Here is a 16,303-nt window from a genome sequence, read left to right on the forward strand (position 1 = left end):
ATTTTTTTAAAAGATAAAACTTTTAAGGAATTATTGGAATTTTCTTCCTGGAGGTTTTGCAAATTTTCAGAAATTTGGGGAATTTTTTTGCTTGTCTTACACGATTTTTGAACTACTTTTGTCAAAAAAAGCAATTGTATAGAAATTATTATGGAAAATAATATGTTTATGTGTCATGTAAATCATCCATTAGGGGGCCTTTAAGGCATTACTGGCACAAATTTACACTTTTTCCATCTATTTATTTAATTTTGCATTCAAAAGTGATGTAAACAACTTAAAAAAAACAAAAAAATTTATAATTTTTTTGTCAAATAACGAGATCAAACACTGAAATACAAGTTAATCTCCTGGTAAAACGTCATTTGGTTGTGTGAGACAGGTTGGCGTGTTGCTTTCTTCAAGTTTTAATTAGAAGTCTATCATCTGTAATTAAGATGTGAGGAGGTTAATTAAGACTTACCCCTACTGCTGTGAGAACATCATTCGGATTAAAACCTGCTGTTTAAATGCCTAATTACTAATCCAGGGATAAACAAACGGGACTCAGATATTGGATGGTGTTTTATTCCTATTTTTATTTAATAGAAGATAATTCTGAGGTGTCTGAGGCAGATATCTAATATACACGGTGTGATTGATTTATATGCTTCTAATTATTAGAGATTACGACCACAGGAATCTAACAAAGGCAGGAGAAGGTTTTGTCAAGGTACAACTGCTCCACCATGTGGTTGCTGGTAAATCTGCCCATTTATCTCATTTATTTGACCGTCTCAGGGTTTCCTCCACTCTCCTAAGGAACAAGTAGGAGGACCACGATGGACCGATGACCTTAATGAAAGAACCCTCAAATACGTACAGAACGTCTTTGTACAGTGAATTCACATCATTGCAGATCTGAGTCACTTTCTCTTTATCAGGCAGCTTTGCTGAGTCGTAGATGATCTCATGAACTCTTAAAGTCGACAACCAGAAGTCCATCAAAGTCTTTAATCTTTCTGAGGCCTTCTGGATGCTTGAAGCTGCCGTGTTGGTTAGATTCCTGGTCAGGGAAATCCTAGTGAGGCCACTTTCTTTAAAACACATGACGGACATTTTAACGCCATTCAAACATCCGTCCAGCTCCTTTTTGGAGAATTTTTCCACGTATCTGAACGTGTCCGAGTCGACCAAGATATCTTCTGGAGGCTCCGGATGGACATCACTCAGACCAGCTCTGCTCTTCGACGGTGTTGAGACGTCTTTAAATGTGTTCTGGAATGACTTGGCTTTGGCCGCTGAGCCGCTGTAGCCCAAATGATCCTGTCCTCCGGCTTTGGATTCTGAAATCCCATCTGCTCTGAGGTGCTGTTGTGGTTTGTTTGCTGATTTTTGCTCTGCAGGAAGCAGGTCCAGACTCGATAAGGCAGAAATAATCCCTGCATCGATTTCTGCCCCGACCACTTGTCTGGCGTTGGCCTTTGTTCCTTCTCTTCTATATTCTGTGGACATGTTGGACCTGGGCCGACCTCTCGATTCTTCTCCGTCTGCATCCAAACACCTTCCTCCAGCCAAACTCCCATCAGAAACTTTTCGCCTCGAGGAAGCGTTTGGAGTTTTTGCTTTAGAGAGCAGGCTTTGGACTTCACTTACTTCACCTGTGCTCTGCAGCGACGTCGATAAGCTGCTCGAGCTCGCTGGTTCCCGCATAGCTTTAGAAGCGCCGCGGCTTACAGAACCGACAGGCCTGTGATGAGATATTAGCCTCGGATTAACAGGAGTCTCTGTTAGTTTGATGGCTGAGTTTGGGGATTTAAGCTGGCTGTCCCTGCGGATGAGGTCTGCTCTCAGGGCCTGGACGGCAGAGAAAGGACCCTCGATGGAGACTTTTCCAGGTGGCAAAGGTTGGAACCGAAGTGATCTGTGAGCCGACTGGAGACTCTTAATCAGGGGCGCCGGATCACTGCCGAATTTGGAGAGATCGACTGTAGCGCTGGCGACGTACACAAACACCTGCAGTATAAGAGCACATCTGGATCAGCGTCTTGTATCATGTGATTGAGAGACTCAGTTTACATCCATTCCTCTCATTAACCCTGTAAAACCCACTGTTGCAAAAATACAACATCAGTTTATTTTGGTGATTATTATTTTCTATTACACACACACACACACACACACACACACACACACATATATATACACACGCACATATACATTATTATTATTTAGTTTTATTTATTTGGGATTTTTTTTCTATATTTGGGCCTTACAGGGTTAAACACATTAAAGTTCCTGTGTTACTTTAAACTGATATCCATACTTACGTCTCTGCTGAAGGGAAACACAGTGAGGACGTATTCTTGAGGAAACTCGCTGTCCATCATGATCTGCTGCTCCTTCCTCGTCACTCTCGCTGCATCTGCCAAGAGTTTGCACTGTTCTCTAAGCAGGTGACCAACATAATGATCCCTCATGGACCCACAAAGCTACGCTGCTATGTCTTGTGACAGAGCGTGAACAAAGCCCGGCTCTACTCATTATCTACCAGTGTAACGCTGCTTTCATACGACAGTACATGATCATCAGCGGGCGTATTGTTTCCATACGGAGACATCTACAGAAATCAGCGCCTGATTTTCCAACAGTCACATTAAATTTTTTTCTAAATTTGTAAAGCTTCATAGGTGGAACTTGCTCATTTTAAACAACAAAAGAAAATTATTTATGTCTTTGTTGTATTAAAGTATAAAATATAAATGATAAAGCTGCCTCTTTGTTTGGAAGAAGCAAAACTGGTACAACTTGTTCATGAAATTCTCTGAGTTTTGGGACCCAGGAGCTCAGAATTAATCCAATTAAGTTACAAACATATTAAGGTTTTTAGTCCAGTAAAGTAAAAACAAAACAAAACACAACAGGATTTTTCCCACAAAAATAAAAATAATCGCTGAATACTAAAAGCAGAGCTCAAAAGAACTGGTCTCTCCATAGATTATTTCATCATGGTTTGGTTAACTATTTGGCATTAATTGTTATTTTCACTTAAACACGTGTTTAAAATATCCACAGTGTTTTTATGTATTCAGTTATGGGTCAGATGAGCGATTCGACTGTTTAAAAGAAATAAAAAACAAAGTTATCCCATGGAGTGGAGTCATTTTAAGAACTCTGATTAGTGGTACTATGGTTTATTCTAAGGGCTGCACAGTGGCGTAGTGGTTAGCACTTTCGCCTTGCAGCAAGAAGGTCCCTGGTTCGCGTCTCGGCTTTCCCGGGATCTTTCTGCATGGAGTTTGCATGTTCTCCCTGTGCATGCGTGGGTTCTCTCCGGGTACTCCGGCTTCCTCCCACAGTCCAAAAATATGCTGAGGTTAATTGATTATTCTAAATTGCCCGTAGGTGTGAATGTGAGAGTGATTGTTTGTCTTTGTATGTGGCCCTGCGACAGACTGGCGACCTGTCTAGGGTATCCCCTGCCTTCACCTGAGTCAGCTGGGATAGGCTCCAGCCCTCCCGCGACCCTAGTGAGGATTAAGCGGTGTATAGATAATGGATGGATGGATGGTTTATTCTATACGTCTTGATTCCAGCTACGTCTTGATTCACTGATTTCCAGTTAGTCACAGATCTTCCTGGATCTTTTTCTGTCTCTTTGAAGTCTTACAATCAGATTTTTAAAAAAATCCTCTGGTAAATCTTAATCAACAGACACAATGAGCAAGTTGGAAAAAAAAAACTAATTTGGCTTGAAAGTCTTGTCTTAAAACATGGATTTCTGATGACGTATCGATGAGATGTAGTCTTAACTTGTTGACCATTCCCCTCCTCAACGCTGCCCTTCTACAAAAAGAAATAGGCTTAGTTTGTTTCTGATTTGTTGACTGTATCGGTTCATAGTTAGTACTTCGAAGATCCAGCTGAGAGTTTTGATGTGTTGTCTCCGCAAAGGGCAGCGAGCTCCATCCTTTATCCAGCGCATAAGTACAGAAGTAAAGAGTTTAGCCAAAATACACTGCACAAGAGAAGACACTACCATCAAAACCTAACCACGGGGGACCCAACTTCATGAAGAAATCAAACAAGAAATCGACTTTGTCTTCAACTTCGGAAGAAAAGGGAATCTTTGGCTGATCAGTTTGACTCCAAGATTTATATAACCTTCGTTTTCAAAGAAAAGAAGAAGAAGCTGTGTTGATCTGCATGCCTTCATCATGGCTTCTATGATGAAGACATGAAGATCAACAAAACTCATAGGTTCAAGGTGGAGAAAGATGTGTTGTTTACAGCTCATTCTATAATCACGTAATATACTGAAGTTCTATTCTGGGGACTGTATTTTCAGTTTAGTCTCTAAATTAGTTCATATTCTGGGTGTCAGTGCAGCCATAATACAACTATTGAGAGGTGATGTATTTTGACATATAGGTGATATTTTACACCTATTCTGTTGTATGCTGGGATTATTTTCCTCAGAATGACCTTCACTGTGACAGTATTCTGTAAACAGGCACAGACTGGGGCCCCTGATGAGGAAGTCCCCTTAAACTTTTTGAACAGACCCGGGCGCGTCAACGTCACACTAACAGCAGCTACCTGTTAGCATGTAGCCCGAGTTTAGCTGCAAGCTGCTAATTTACCTTCAGCTCTGTCGAAAGTGACGAACGCCACTCCGTCCATGTTGGTGGGATACTCGAGCTCCTCCACGTCTCCTCCGTCGCTCCTCCTACGGCTCTGGAAGTGAATCATCAGCTTGTCCGCCATCCTCCCGGCGGGCAGCGCGGCGGGGACTCCGGACACCACCACCGTCCTGCGGCTCTCCCTGGACTCCATCTCGGCCGGAACCGTGCGAACATCTAACGGCTCACGGTCACCACCACGTTAGACCTCGTTGCTATAAACACACCCGCTGCTGGCAGACAATCATCTGTTTTCGTTTCACTTTCGGCCGGTTTGAACTGAGCTGCAGTAGCGCCCTCTGGCCGCTGGGTGTCGCTGTTTCTCCACGTTTCGTCTGAGCAGGAAGCGCTCAAAATGGTTCATTTCTGCAGCTCTCTGAAGCCCAACAAGCACAAAGACAAACCTCATGGCAACATTTACCAGCTAGTTGCCTCATCTGCTGCTTATTTCGACACATTTTCGATTAAAGCTTCTAATTTCTAGTTATGTTTTGGCTTTGGAGGGGGGGAAAAACCTCAACACGTGTGGTGCAAACATTTATTAGAGTCAAACCAAAAAAAAAAAAAAGAAAAAAAGCCACACCATACACAGAACACCTCTCATGATTCACACAAACATGAGTGACGATTGCATTTTTCTTGTGCATATAAACATTTTAATTTAATATATAAAACAAAGTGGCCTGGTCGAGTGCAACAAACAGGTATTAATAGGGGGGTTAATAAAAGAAAATCCAGGCTCTGTCCGATACCAATCTCCACCTTGATCATCACTTCAGTGCAAAAGCAACATTCACTGTGTTGAACGGTGACTTCAGATAATTCAGGTAGCATATTTGTCATTCAGTGTTTCTAATTGTACAGGTGCTGCTGCGTGTTCGTGTTCTTCAAGCCGACGGACTCATGGATCAAAGTTAAACCAAACCAAAAATGATATCAACGCTCGATTTAAACACAATTATGCCGTCTAATCTTCTACATCGGGCACGGAAACATTCTAGAACCAGAAACAAACAGATTATGAGTGTTTCTCCTGATGCGGCGCCGTCACACACTCGCACACCTGCTGTCAGAAACAGCCACAGTGGATCTCAGAAAACACTTCAGAGCAGCAAACTTGGGAGTTGAGCTCAGCGGCCACATTTTATAAAGAAGAAGTTTCGGTGCGTCGGTCTCCACCCTGCACAGACCCGTCGGCCGGACCGAAAAGATAAAAAATGAACTAAAAGAAACTAAAAGTGAACATTCATTCTTCAAACACTTGATATTTGGACAGAGTCTGGGCAGAGACAGTCCAGACTGAGGCAACAGAGGCAGGTGGTTGGATGTGCGTTCGTGTGGCGCTCCTCGAAAGATGCACCGAGATCTGAGCAGCTATGAGCCGGCCGCGTCCCAGTCACACAGCTCCCCTTCGTGTCTGCTGCTAGTTCGGAGTTTAAAGGTGCCCTGGGGGCCGCTGTGGCGGAGCGCGGTGTATCCGGAGGGGAGCATGGCAAAGACAGAGTGTGATGAGGCCAAGTCTCCGCCGGGAGCGTCTCTGGTCGCGTTGCACAACCGGGGCCGACGGTCCGACAGCCGCTGGATCGATTCGCCCCCTCTGCAGAGCTCTGCCAGGAGGTGGTGGGAGTCTGTACAGCTGATCCCCTCCGGAGGATGTGTCACTTCCAGCATCCGACTGCTCACTGCAGACACACGAGACAGCACAGTGAGCAGCGGAGCCAGTAAATAAAACAACTGTCATGGGTGAAGAGGAAATAAAAAACCAAACAAACAAACAAAAAAAACCCCAAACAAATCAGACCTGCACCATCGGGAGGCTTCAATAAAATGCTGCTGTCAGCTTTAAAGCTCGGAGCTGGAAGGCCGGTCAAAGCGATCGAATATAGAAACCGCGCTCCAATATTGGGTTTTCAGTGTTAATTTCTGTGAAAACACGCTGCTGACGAGCGAGCGCTCCCTCCCTCCTCCGTTATGATTGTCCTGGTGGGATTGTTGACACGAGCGCCTGAATAATGCAGAAAAATACCTCGGCGAGTGCAGAAATTACAGCGCGATATTCCAAATAATCAGCACATTTCTGTCGGCTCAATCCTGCCGGGGCTGCAGGTTCCACTGCCAGGTGTGAATTCTGCCCCGTCTGTGATTTATTCTGCTTACATTCACAAACGACGCGCTTTTTTCCACGGCGTCGGAGCGCAGCAAGCATATTCCGACACACAAAAAAAGGTGATGCTACTTCGCTTAATCTGCTAAGTAGAAGTGCAGAGCAGCTGGATTTATCACGGGATGAATCTCAGCATGAGGTTCTGTTTCTGATAGACATCTAAAGTCTCGTGTTTCAGTCAGAATTTCTCCACTAAATTAAAAAAAAAAAGCACTTAATCATAGACAACATTTACGTTTGGTTTTCCTTTTTGTAGAAAAGAGGTCAAACTCCGTCAGAACCTCTTAAGAAACGACTGCGGCCAACTTCACTAAGCCTCCCTCTGGACTTCCTATTACCTGCTTCACCTACACTGAGATCTGAAGACAGAGGTTTTCTGCTGGCCTTCCTCCCATGACCGCTACGCCAAACCCCCAGTGGACCCTGAGGAGACAGAAGGAGAACGTTAGGTTTTTTAATGGAGGGCAGAGATGAAGACAAGAAAAGAAAATGGACTTGAAAAACAACCTTGTGGGAAAAATTTCTAACAAAGCGGCAGAATTTTCACTTGTAAGCTGAAAAAAAAAAAACTTTTCTTAGTGATGGAATATTTCAATGTTTAACCTTTTGAACTCCAAAACCGCCAGTGGGTTTGAAAGACTCATCACTGGAAAAGAGAAAATAGCCAGAAAGAAGCCATTTATCAGATAGAAACTGTAAAAACTGACAGAATTGTTCGACTTTCCTTGAACGAGTCATCAGTGATGCACTGTTCGGTCAGGAAATTAAATCAAATCTAAGCTTCAATTGTGATATTGCATAAAAATCATTTTATTCTACGTATACATATCATCTGTTTGTTGTGTTTCTTAGAGCTGCAGGACTTTATACTGCAGTGAAAAATGAGTCTACAGTGAGTAAAAATGTGACAAGACCAAGAAATGCCCTGACAATCCTGGTCTAGGGTTCAGAGGGGAAGAATTAATTGTAGTAAATGTTGTGTGTCTTACGTGGTGTTTGGCCACCATGTGTGCGGTGTGGATCAGCGGAGGTCTGATGGAGGGTTTGTACTGCAGAGGTTGGCCCAGTAGAGAATAGTGTGCTTCACCTGGAAGTCAATCACAGCAAAAACACATTTACAGAAACTCACATTAACCCAAACATTAGCTTATTGAGATTAAAGTCGCAGAACACAATGAGCACAGAGAAATATTCTTAGACCGTCCACTAGCTTATGCACATTTGGCTACATACTGGGGTTTATGAAATTCAATTGCAAGTTAGTCTGTGGTTCATTAGCTTCATCACCTAGCCTTCAATGTAAGGAGCCAATAAGACGTTCATTCTGACATCATAATGCAGTTACTTAAAAATGAACAAAAACTGTCTGTAAATGAAAATAAAAAATCTGACATTTGTTGGACACAGTATGCTAAATGTAATACTAAAAGCATGCTACAAGGTGGCTAATAGCAAGTCAGCTAGCTATATACATATTTAACTCACCCAGCTAGCTCAGGTAGCTACTGCTTATCCAAGAGAGGTTAGCCAGCTAGCTATCTACCAAAAGGGCTAGGCTGTAAATGAACTCCACTATCAGGTGGTTCAGACACATTTTGTATTTGCACATTTCCCATTCATCCTCATGTCATTCACTGTTCTGTCTTTTGTCAAATTAAGTCAATAAACCCAAAAATGAATCATCTCCAGCTAACCTCAGAGGTCAGGTACTAACACAGAACCTTCTACAGGCTGGACCGGAGCATGAATTCTCTGTGATAGTGTGTGTGAGGGCGTAAACACCAGTGTGTGTCTGACCTTGTCCACTGTGGCAGAAGGCTGTAGGGAGCTGTGGGTGGTGGTGCGGGTGGTGGGCCATGACAGGGATGGGCGAGATGCCTGATGGGAGGCCCTTGACGCTGGGCGGCTGGCCTGGCGAGGGAGTGAGGGCCGGAGACGAGGGCAAGCTGCTCTACACACAACACACCGACGGTGCAGAGAGGAAACAGGACCAACACAAACACTTTCATTCAGAAACAGCAACTCTGGCGATATCTTCCTCTCACAAAGTCATTCTGGTGTTCAAGTTGTTGCTTTAATGTACCATTCCATCCACATTAGTCCCACTAATGTACCATTACACCCTAATGCTAAGGACTATTTTCTCCTCATTTTCAGGTTTCAGCAGCACTCACTTCATTTGCAGAGCCTATTTACGACGACATTTAACCTGCCTGAACGGCAGCCGGGCCCAGTTTGGCTCAAGGCGACAATTCTCACGTCACAGTCAGACTCAGACAACCAAACTAAATTGGCTCTCAAATTGCTTTCTTGTGGCCGTCTTAACTTTCTGACATGCACCGCATTGTCCTGTGTGGCAAAACATCAACTAAACAAATTCACAATTCAATTTAAAATTACGTGGAAGTTGCTGCTGTCAAGTCAAAACCTCTGGGCCACAGAGCTAATTAAATGTTTTCAAAGCTGCAAGACAACCTCGATGAAGGTTTTTTTTTTTTTTTTTTTTTTAAAAAAAAGGTGATAAATACAATCTCCTCGCTTTACAGGAAACCATTAAGTGACGGGGTCTTTCTGTCTCTGCCGGATGGATGCACTCGGGCAGCGTTTGTACCTGCGTGTTGTCTGGAAGCGGAGGGAGCTCAGCGGGCCGACGGCTGCGCTGGTGTTCTGGTCCCGAGTGTTTGTGGCTGGGCTGCTTCCTCTGGCAGGGAGAGGGGGCCCGGGGCTGCTGGCAGGGGGGCGCCGCCATTTGCAGCATCACCATGCCGCCGCTGGGGGCCGGGGGTAACAACCCTGCACACATACAAATTAAAGGAACACAAGTTGTTGTCGGCGAGAGTCAAATCGGGTCGACACAAAATCTACTTCTTTAATTCATCACGTCGGCTCATCATTTACGCGCCACGCTAAATGTGTTTTTGCCCCAAAGCTCCTTTCCGGCACTTTTGTTCAGCTACACACCTCATCAGCGGAAACAACTCTCACACAGCAATTAGGTCTTAAGTGCCTTCATTATAAGGGCACGTTGATAGTGGCAATAACAGTCCATTCCCTTCTCCTGCTAAACCCTCTGCCATGATCCCGGAGATCCAATTAAATTATTTGTTTGTGACACATGTGGCTAATAAAAAACAATCAATCAAGACCCTCCTGCTCATGAATTCAAAAGCATAATTAATTTCTGTTTACATTAAGCTCACGCGAGGTGGAAATCCTACACAAACTTTACACAGGCGACGGCGCTGTTGATTTATGGAATAAAATCTCCTAACAGTAACAAGGACAATGGATATTTGGGCTTAATCTGCAGATTATTTCTGGCCTCAGCCTAGCCAATTAAAAGTGTTTACTGGTCACGCTGTAGGTAAGGCCGCCGTGAGACCTTCATCTGACCTCATTACTGACGGGCTGGAAATGATGGCTCCCTCCACTGGGCTCCCATAATAATCAGACATGAATAATAAAGGTCATTAGTGAGGAGACTACCCCACCTGGGCCTCTGGACGGACATTCAACCACACAACACACAGGAAATAACCAGGAAAATAAGGCTTATTATTAGGATGTTTTTAACAGCAAAAGTCGGTTTTAATTGTCTGCGTTTTCTCATGTTTTTGTGGTAGTTTCATCCATCTGCCTGTGTGATTACCTAACTGGGCAATTAGACTGATATGGCTGACACATCCACTGATGTTACAACAAAAATATCCATATCATGACTGATGTAGATAAGAGAAGCCTGGACTTTAAAGGACGTGTTTCAGGCAGGTAAGGAGCAGAAGTCATGTCTTGATAGTGTAGTTTTATGTCCATTCTGAAGTAATGTGTTTTAAAAAATCTAATGGAACAAGTTTTAAAAAAAACATTCCAATTTTATACTCGCTTGAGGCAGTTATTGACTTTTATTGAACATGAGTTAATGCACTGAGCAGGTGACAGAAACCACTTTTTCAACTAAGTTCTGACATAGTGAACATTCAGCTCACAGTTGTGACTAAAATGGCTGTTTTGGCTTCTGCACAAAGTTTTGTTTCTTTTGTGTGTTTTTAGTGGTTGGCACACAACTGGTTTTGTGTCTGGCCTTTATTTCTGTATTTATTTCAGCCATGTCTCACATAGAAGCCTAGTTCACTCATTCCACAACAGTTAACGGAAACTGGCCTAAATTTTTACATATTTTAACATTTTAAAAGTTTGCTTTGAATTCACTTTTATATGGAAACATGACTGCTGTTTTTGTGAGACACCTCCCTTTGGTGATCTTGTACATGCACAAAAAAAAAACCCTAGCTATATAATAAAGTGAAGCAAAGGGAAAACCCAAAATGCATAAGGTGTTTTGAGAAAGTTCTGTATGTTTGAGAATTAGCTAACAAGTTATCTGCTGTCCTGGAGAGCTCAACGATACAAGTGTACATCCATATAAATATCCACATCCTGTATACACTCACATACACACGTGAAATATTATCATCCAGCCATGACCATGTTAAATTAAACTGAGAATCATCACTTCAGAGTGGGACAACTGGGAAATAAGAAACATCCTCGATTAAAATGTTAGGTATGCTCATGTCAAACCACGTGATGATGTGTCTCAATGCAACCAGTGGAGCAAAGCAGCAGCAACACCAAGAGCTTCCTCTGATGAGCGATGCCATCGGTGATTTTTTTACTTTAATAGTTTTTCACCGCAGCAAACACTTGCAGTGTTCTGACTGAGTTTGACGCCAGCGTAACATTTGCAGTGGTCGACCTAATCGCCGTTTAATTCCGTCCAGCTCTGGATGCTGCAAATCATTTTAACTTATCCAAACTCCAGGGACCCGTCATCACGGCGCCTCGCTCTTTTTCATTTCGAAAATCCAGAGTGTAAATCTAATCATGCGTCTGACGCACATACATCGGCAAAGTAAACCCAGCGAAGATTATTTCATTATGAAGTGCAGGTCGTAGCTGCGGAGGAATCCATTCTGCAGATATTGACACTGAGAGATGGGGAAAATAAAGGATGTGGGAGCGCAGTGGCAGTGATGGGGAATCTCCAGGGCGGCTAATGTCAGAAAAAGTGAATATTCGCACTTTAGCGCGTGATCCTACTGTAGATCGCTGTGTTTAAACGTGGCCCTCTGCCTGGTCTAGAGAAAAGTGTACCTGCATACTGTTGGCCCGGGTGCTGCTGGGAGACGCAGGGCGCCGAGGTCTGAGGAAACTGAAGCTGCTCCATCATCGGGGCGGGCAGGAAACTCACTGTTGAACTGTGATGGAAGACACACAGTAAACCACATGTTTTAACAAGAAAAGCACTCAGAGAGCACAGTACTCTGCCAAGGCTGCTCATTCCCCCATATGGCAGAAATGCAGCATTTGTTTATTAGTTATTGATGATCATAAATCATTGCAACATAGAATGTGTCCATTTAATATAGATGTACCTACAAAGAAAATGACCTTGCGCTGAGCACAGGTGTGTGTTACGCATGTGTACGTTAAGTACGGATACCGAATTTTGACACCTAAATATGTAGCGGGAGGCAGGAATCGATAGGACTCGGAAACATCCACCCAGTTTAATCAACCGTTCCTTTTATCATTTCCGACAGGTAAGTCCCGATAAGTGTGCAGTGGTGGATTTGTAGTAGGATCACAATCATGTGATCATCAGCAGGCAGCTGACGTAGCGTTCACTTGTTGTCATAGTTACAGTGACGCTGTGCCGCTATCTCACAATGATACAGAAATCTTTAACAAATCCATGGATCCAGACTATAAGCTGCATTACTGCCAAAATCTAATCACTTGGTCCTTGTGTCATTTCTGACCTTCCCTGAAAATTTCATCCAAATCTGTTAGTCTGTTTTTGAGTAATGTTACGCACAGATGGAGTAACAGATGGACAGACAAATGTACGCCCACCATCACATAACTCCGTCACGTTCCTTGGCGTCGTAATTCTAATTTTCTAGTATAGTTTCCTTGATTCAATTTGAGACTTTTTAAAAAGCGTTCCTGCAGGGTTTCAGTGGAGTGACATTTAAATCATACTTTTGTCACTTTCCGAGCAGTTCATAGTAATTACTGGTCTAATAATCCAAATTTTGATCAATTTAAGCAAACATTTGATGGTTCAAGCCAAAACATCTTGTCATTGCAGCTCCAGTAACAACTATTTCTAACGCCATTAATTTATCGTTAGACATGACTTGAACACCTGAAGAGATAAAGTCCAATGCTGACACCTAAGTGATAAGCGAAATCTTCTTCTAACCCTCCACAGATCTGTGGAATCTGAGCGCTGCAGTTGGGGTATTAAATTTAAAATCTAACTTTAAGTCCATCTGGAAAGTAGGCACTCTGCTCTGTAAGCACCCTGCCTGCAGGGACTCGTCTCCAGCTGGTGGAAAAGCAGGCTGCAGGTGGACAGTCGGCCCTCTTGGGAGAAGCCTGAGCCGATCCAACGCTGCCACATAAATCATTTCCACACCGACTGCCCTACTAAAGCAGCCTCATTTTACAGCTGGGACAATGAGAAAATGACCTCTCCTCACATGTGAGTATCTTTGCATTGTTCTTGGGCTGGTGACGACTTTGCACACGGCTGCATTCATGTCCGCTGTTTGTTATGTATACGTGCATGCACAACGGTCCCAGTAGTGCTCCACTCACCACTATCCAGATTGATTGGGTCCATGGAGGTAGAAACTAATTACATGTTTTGCTTTCTATGAACTAGTTCTATCAATCAGCTATAATGAGAGGCACTCCACACTTCTCCACAGCAGCCCAGTAATGGAGGAAAATGGCTAAAGCTCTTTGAGGCGGTGTCAGAGTAGACATTCATCAGCTATACGCAGACCCAGTTCACCAAAAGCATTGTGGTAATAACTTCATTTTTTCCCCCCACAGTGAACAAAGATGACCTTGTCTTAGAGGTGCTTTGGGGATTCACTCATCAGGCCTGTTCGGTCTATAAATAAGAGGCACCTTCAGGAGTGAGAAACACCATCAAGTACCTGCAAATCGGTTTCTGGGACAAAGTACAGCTAAGGCCAGGCTAATTATTCCAGCTAAACCTGATTAAAGCGACTTCAGCTATTACAAACTGTCGTTAGAAAAGGATGAACATAAATCAGAGTGAGTTTATTACCACTGTAAACATGACGTAAGTTAATTTTGGAGCAAAACAATGCATCAGAAAACACAATTAACATTTTAGACTGCGACTTTTGACTAATTGATCATAAAATAGATTAATGCAAACTGGGTTATTAAATATTAAGAAATAAAACAGGGCTTTAAAGTTATTAGACTCACACATCAAAATATTGATATGCATGAAAAGTTTTGGCTTGGAAAGTAGAAGTGAACAGTGCCTGATGCAATAAAACAAATGCAACCTTAAAACTACCAGTGGGTTTGAAAGCCTTGCAACCTTAAAAATAATTCAATCGTTTAATGGAAGGAATTGTGTTAATTTCAACTTCTGATGTGTAGTTCTGTTGCAAATATAAGCTCAAAATTTGCAAAAAATAAGCCCCAAATGTTGTAAAAACTACCAAAAAATATTGCGCTCCTTGGCACAGCTGTGACCAACGGTTTTGTGATAAAAATTCCAGAAATTTCGCCTGAGTGGCAGGCAGTGTTTACACACAGCAGCGACAAGACAAGTATGGAAAGAAATTATATAGAGAGAGTAAAACAAAATATATTTAGGTTAAAAAATGGCTGAAAAATGGGAAGCAGAGGAGTGAGTGGTCCAGAAGTTGTTTGAAGAAACATTCAACATGGTGGAAATGTAAAATATATAGTCATCTTTTTTTTAAATTTCATTTTTAATCAACATTATCAGAAACCTATCTTAGAAGACTCCAAGGTTTTAACTCCCACATATCAATATCAGCATCAACTGTAAATCAAATTTGCAAAAATCTTGCAACATTTACAACTAATAAAAAATGAAAATGAATCTTGTGTGACTTCAACCTCAAAAATCCAGCATGGGACAGGCTGTGATTATTACAAGATAAGATAAAACCAAACATTATTTATCCCAAAGGGAATTCTTCAATGAATATGTGGAACTCTCCCTGCATAAGAATGCCACTTTTTAGACTGATTATCAACACATGACTCGCAAATTAAAGGTCAAAATTGGATTTCTCTTCTGTCAAACAAAGAGCATTATTCAGCCTGTTCCACCTCAAAACCCCTCGAGACTCCTTCCTGACCACCTCTTTTTTCTCTGCTCTCATCTAAAAACAGTATTCTAGTCATGTCAGGACTGTTTATAGGGTGCTACTAGAAGAACTACACTCTCTTCCCGGGATTAAAATGAGCGTTTGGACACTACAATCAACTGTAAACATGATCGTTCTGCATACAGGAGGGGGAATGTTTTTGTGTTCCCTTATTTGACAGATTCTTTGCATTTTTCTTGTATTTCTAACCATGTGATGAACAAAAACATCTATCATGCTCGAGTAAAACAAAACCCCAATTGTTTAAGCTGGCTAAACGACTAAAGTGCTGTTTATATTCTCAGTTCTTAGGATGCTGCTGTCAGTCATTTTTTTTCTTTGTGGGTGCCAAGAAATTCCTGAATGAATGTAAACCCAGGTAATCCATCAAATACGGACACTTTACCGTTACCTTTGGATCTCGCTCACAGTTGTGGAACCGTACCTCATGGTGGTGTGCTGGTTCGGAGGGATCAGGCTGTAGCAGGGCTGCATGCCAGCAACAGCCACTGCTCCCTGTCCTGGCTGGCAGGACACAAGCACTGGCTGCTGGTACGTCTGCTGAGGGACTGAAACCTGCTGCAGAAGAAAGAGAAATGATTGGAACGGGAAATCAAGCAAACAACAACAATGCTTTTTCTCTGACAGCAGCAGTAGATGTGTTTCTATTTAATTGTCAAACACATTTGAAGCTTACTTTTGAACTGCTGCAAAAAAGAAAAAGAAAAAGTTGTTTCCACTAACTGCTTTGGCCTGAATGAACTAGACTTCATTTTACTAATGGCTAGAAGGTGAAGCCAGAAATAAAAGCTACCTAGATGAAAAGGCTACTAAAATGAATACTAGCCAATATGTTTGGCTAACACAATGCTAACTTGGCTAGTGTTGCTAGACTGCAGTCTGACAAAGGTCCAAACAGCTAATGCTGGCATAAACTCTGATAAAGTAGCTCCACATTGTGAGGAGAAACATGGTAACATGAATGCTTTTTGTTAAAAAATGTAACCCCTCAAAGCAACAGGCTTTGGAAGTAGTACTCAAGATGCTTCCCTGTAACAGTCAAGCAAAACTGAAGTTAACATTGGAATATTTGGGGAAAAAAGGCAACAAAAGAAGGGGAAATGGATAAATCTGTGAGTTAAATGTTCTGCTCACCAGTTGTTTCCATCTCCACTGAAGCATATTAACTATTTTTTGCAGAAAAGTAAAAAAATACCTTAAGCATCATTTTTGTTTTTGTA

General features: G+C 42.5%; 2 protein-coding genes across 11 annotated transcripts in view; both read right to left on the minus strand.

Annotated features, from left to right (window-relative positions):
• Positions 1–558: 558 nt before the first annotated feature.
• On the minus strand, positions 559–4,948 carry LOC111575479 (uncharacterized). The gene is made up of 3 exons (XM_023280637.3): positions 4,623–4,948; positions 2,310–2,404; positions 559–1,995 (listed from the first exon to the last, which is right to left on the minus strand). Exons 1-3 carry the CDS (start codon positions 4,813–4,815, stop codon positions 760–762), a joined length of 1,524 nt encoding a protein of 507 aa, XP_023136405.1. The 5' UTR covers positions 4,816–4,948; the 3' UTR covers positions 559–759.
• Positions 4,949–5,185: 237 nt separating this feature from the next.
• Positions 5,186–16,303, minus strand: part of LOC111575476 (R3H domain-containing protein 1-like) — a 48,408-nt gene continuing 37,290 nt past the window's right edge. For 7 of the 10 annotated variants that reach the window (XM_023280628.3, XM_023280629.3, XM_023280632.3 and 4 more), the window contains 7 exons: positions 15,508–15,641; positions 11,980–12,083; positions 9,437–9,618; positions 8,623–8,776; positions 7,815–7,912; positions 7,164–7,248; positions 5,186–6,343 (listed from right to left, as the gene is read on the minus strand). In XM_023280628.3, coding sequence (XP_023136396.2) covers positions 6,036–6,343; positions 7,164–7,248; positions 7,815–7,912; positions 8,623–8,776; positions 9,437–9,618; positions 11,980–12,083; positions 15,508–15,641 — 1,065 coding nt within the window. In that variant the 3' untranslated portion in view covers positions 5,186–6,035. Of the gene's footprint in view, positions 6,344–7,163; positions 7,249–7,814; positions 7,913–8,622; positions 8,777–9,436; positions 9,619–11,979; positions 12,084–15,507; positions 15,642–16,303 lie in introns of those variants that run through there. The other 3 variants (XM_035952971.2, XM_023280634.3, XR_002746743.3) reach the window with 3 other exon arrangements.

Source organism: Amphiprion ocellaris, chromosome 24 (assembly GCF_022539595.1).
Source record: "Amphiprion ocellaris isolate individual 3 ecotype Okinawa chromosome 24, ASM2253959v1, whole genome shotgun sequence".
Classification (NCBI taxonomy): Eukaryota; Metazoa; Chordata; class Actinopteri; family Pomacentridae; genus Amphiprion; species Amphiprion ocellaris.

Coding starts and splice junctions, on each gene's coding strand:
- LOC111575479 (XM_023280637.3), bottom strand. CDS start 4,815: ATGGAGTCCAGGGAGAGCCGCAGGACGGTGGTGGTGTCCGGAGTCCCC. Junction 2,405..4,622: donor CACTTTCGACAGAGCTGAAG/GTAAATTAGCAG, acceptor AACTCTTGGCAG/ATGCAGCGAGAGTGACGAGG. Junction 1,996..2,309: donor TGTTTCCCTTCAGCAGAGAC/GTAAGTATGGAT, acceptor CTTATACTGCAG/GTGTTTGTGTACGTCGCCAG.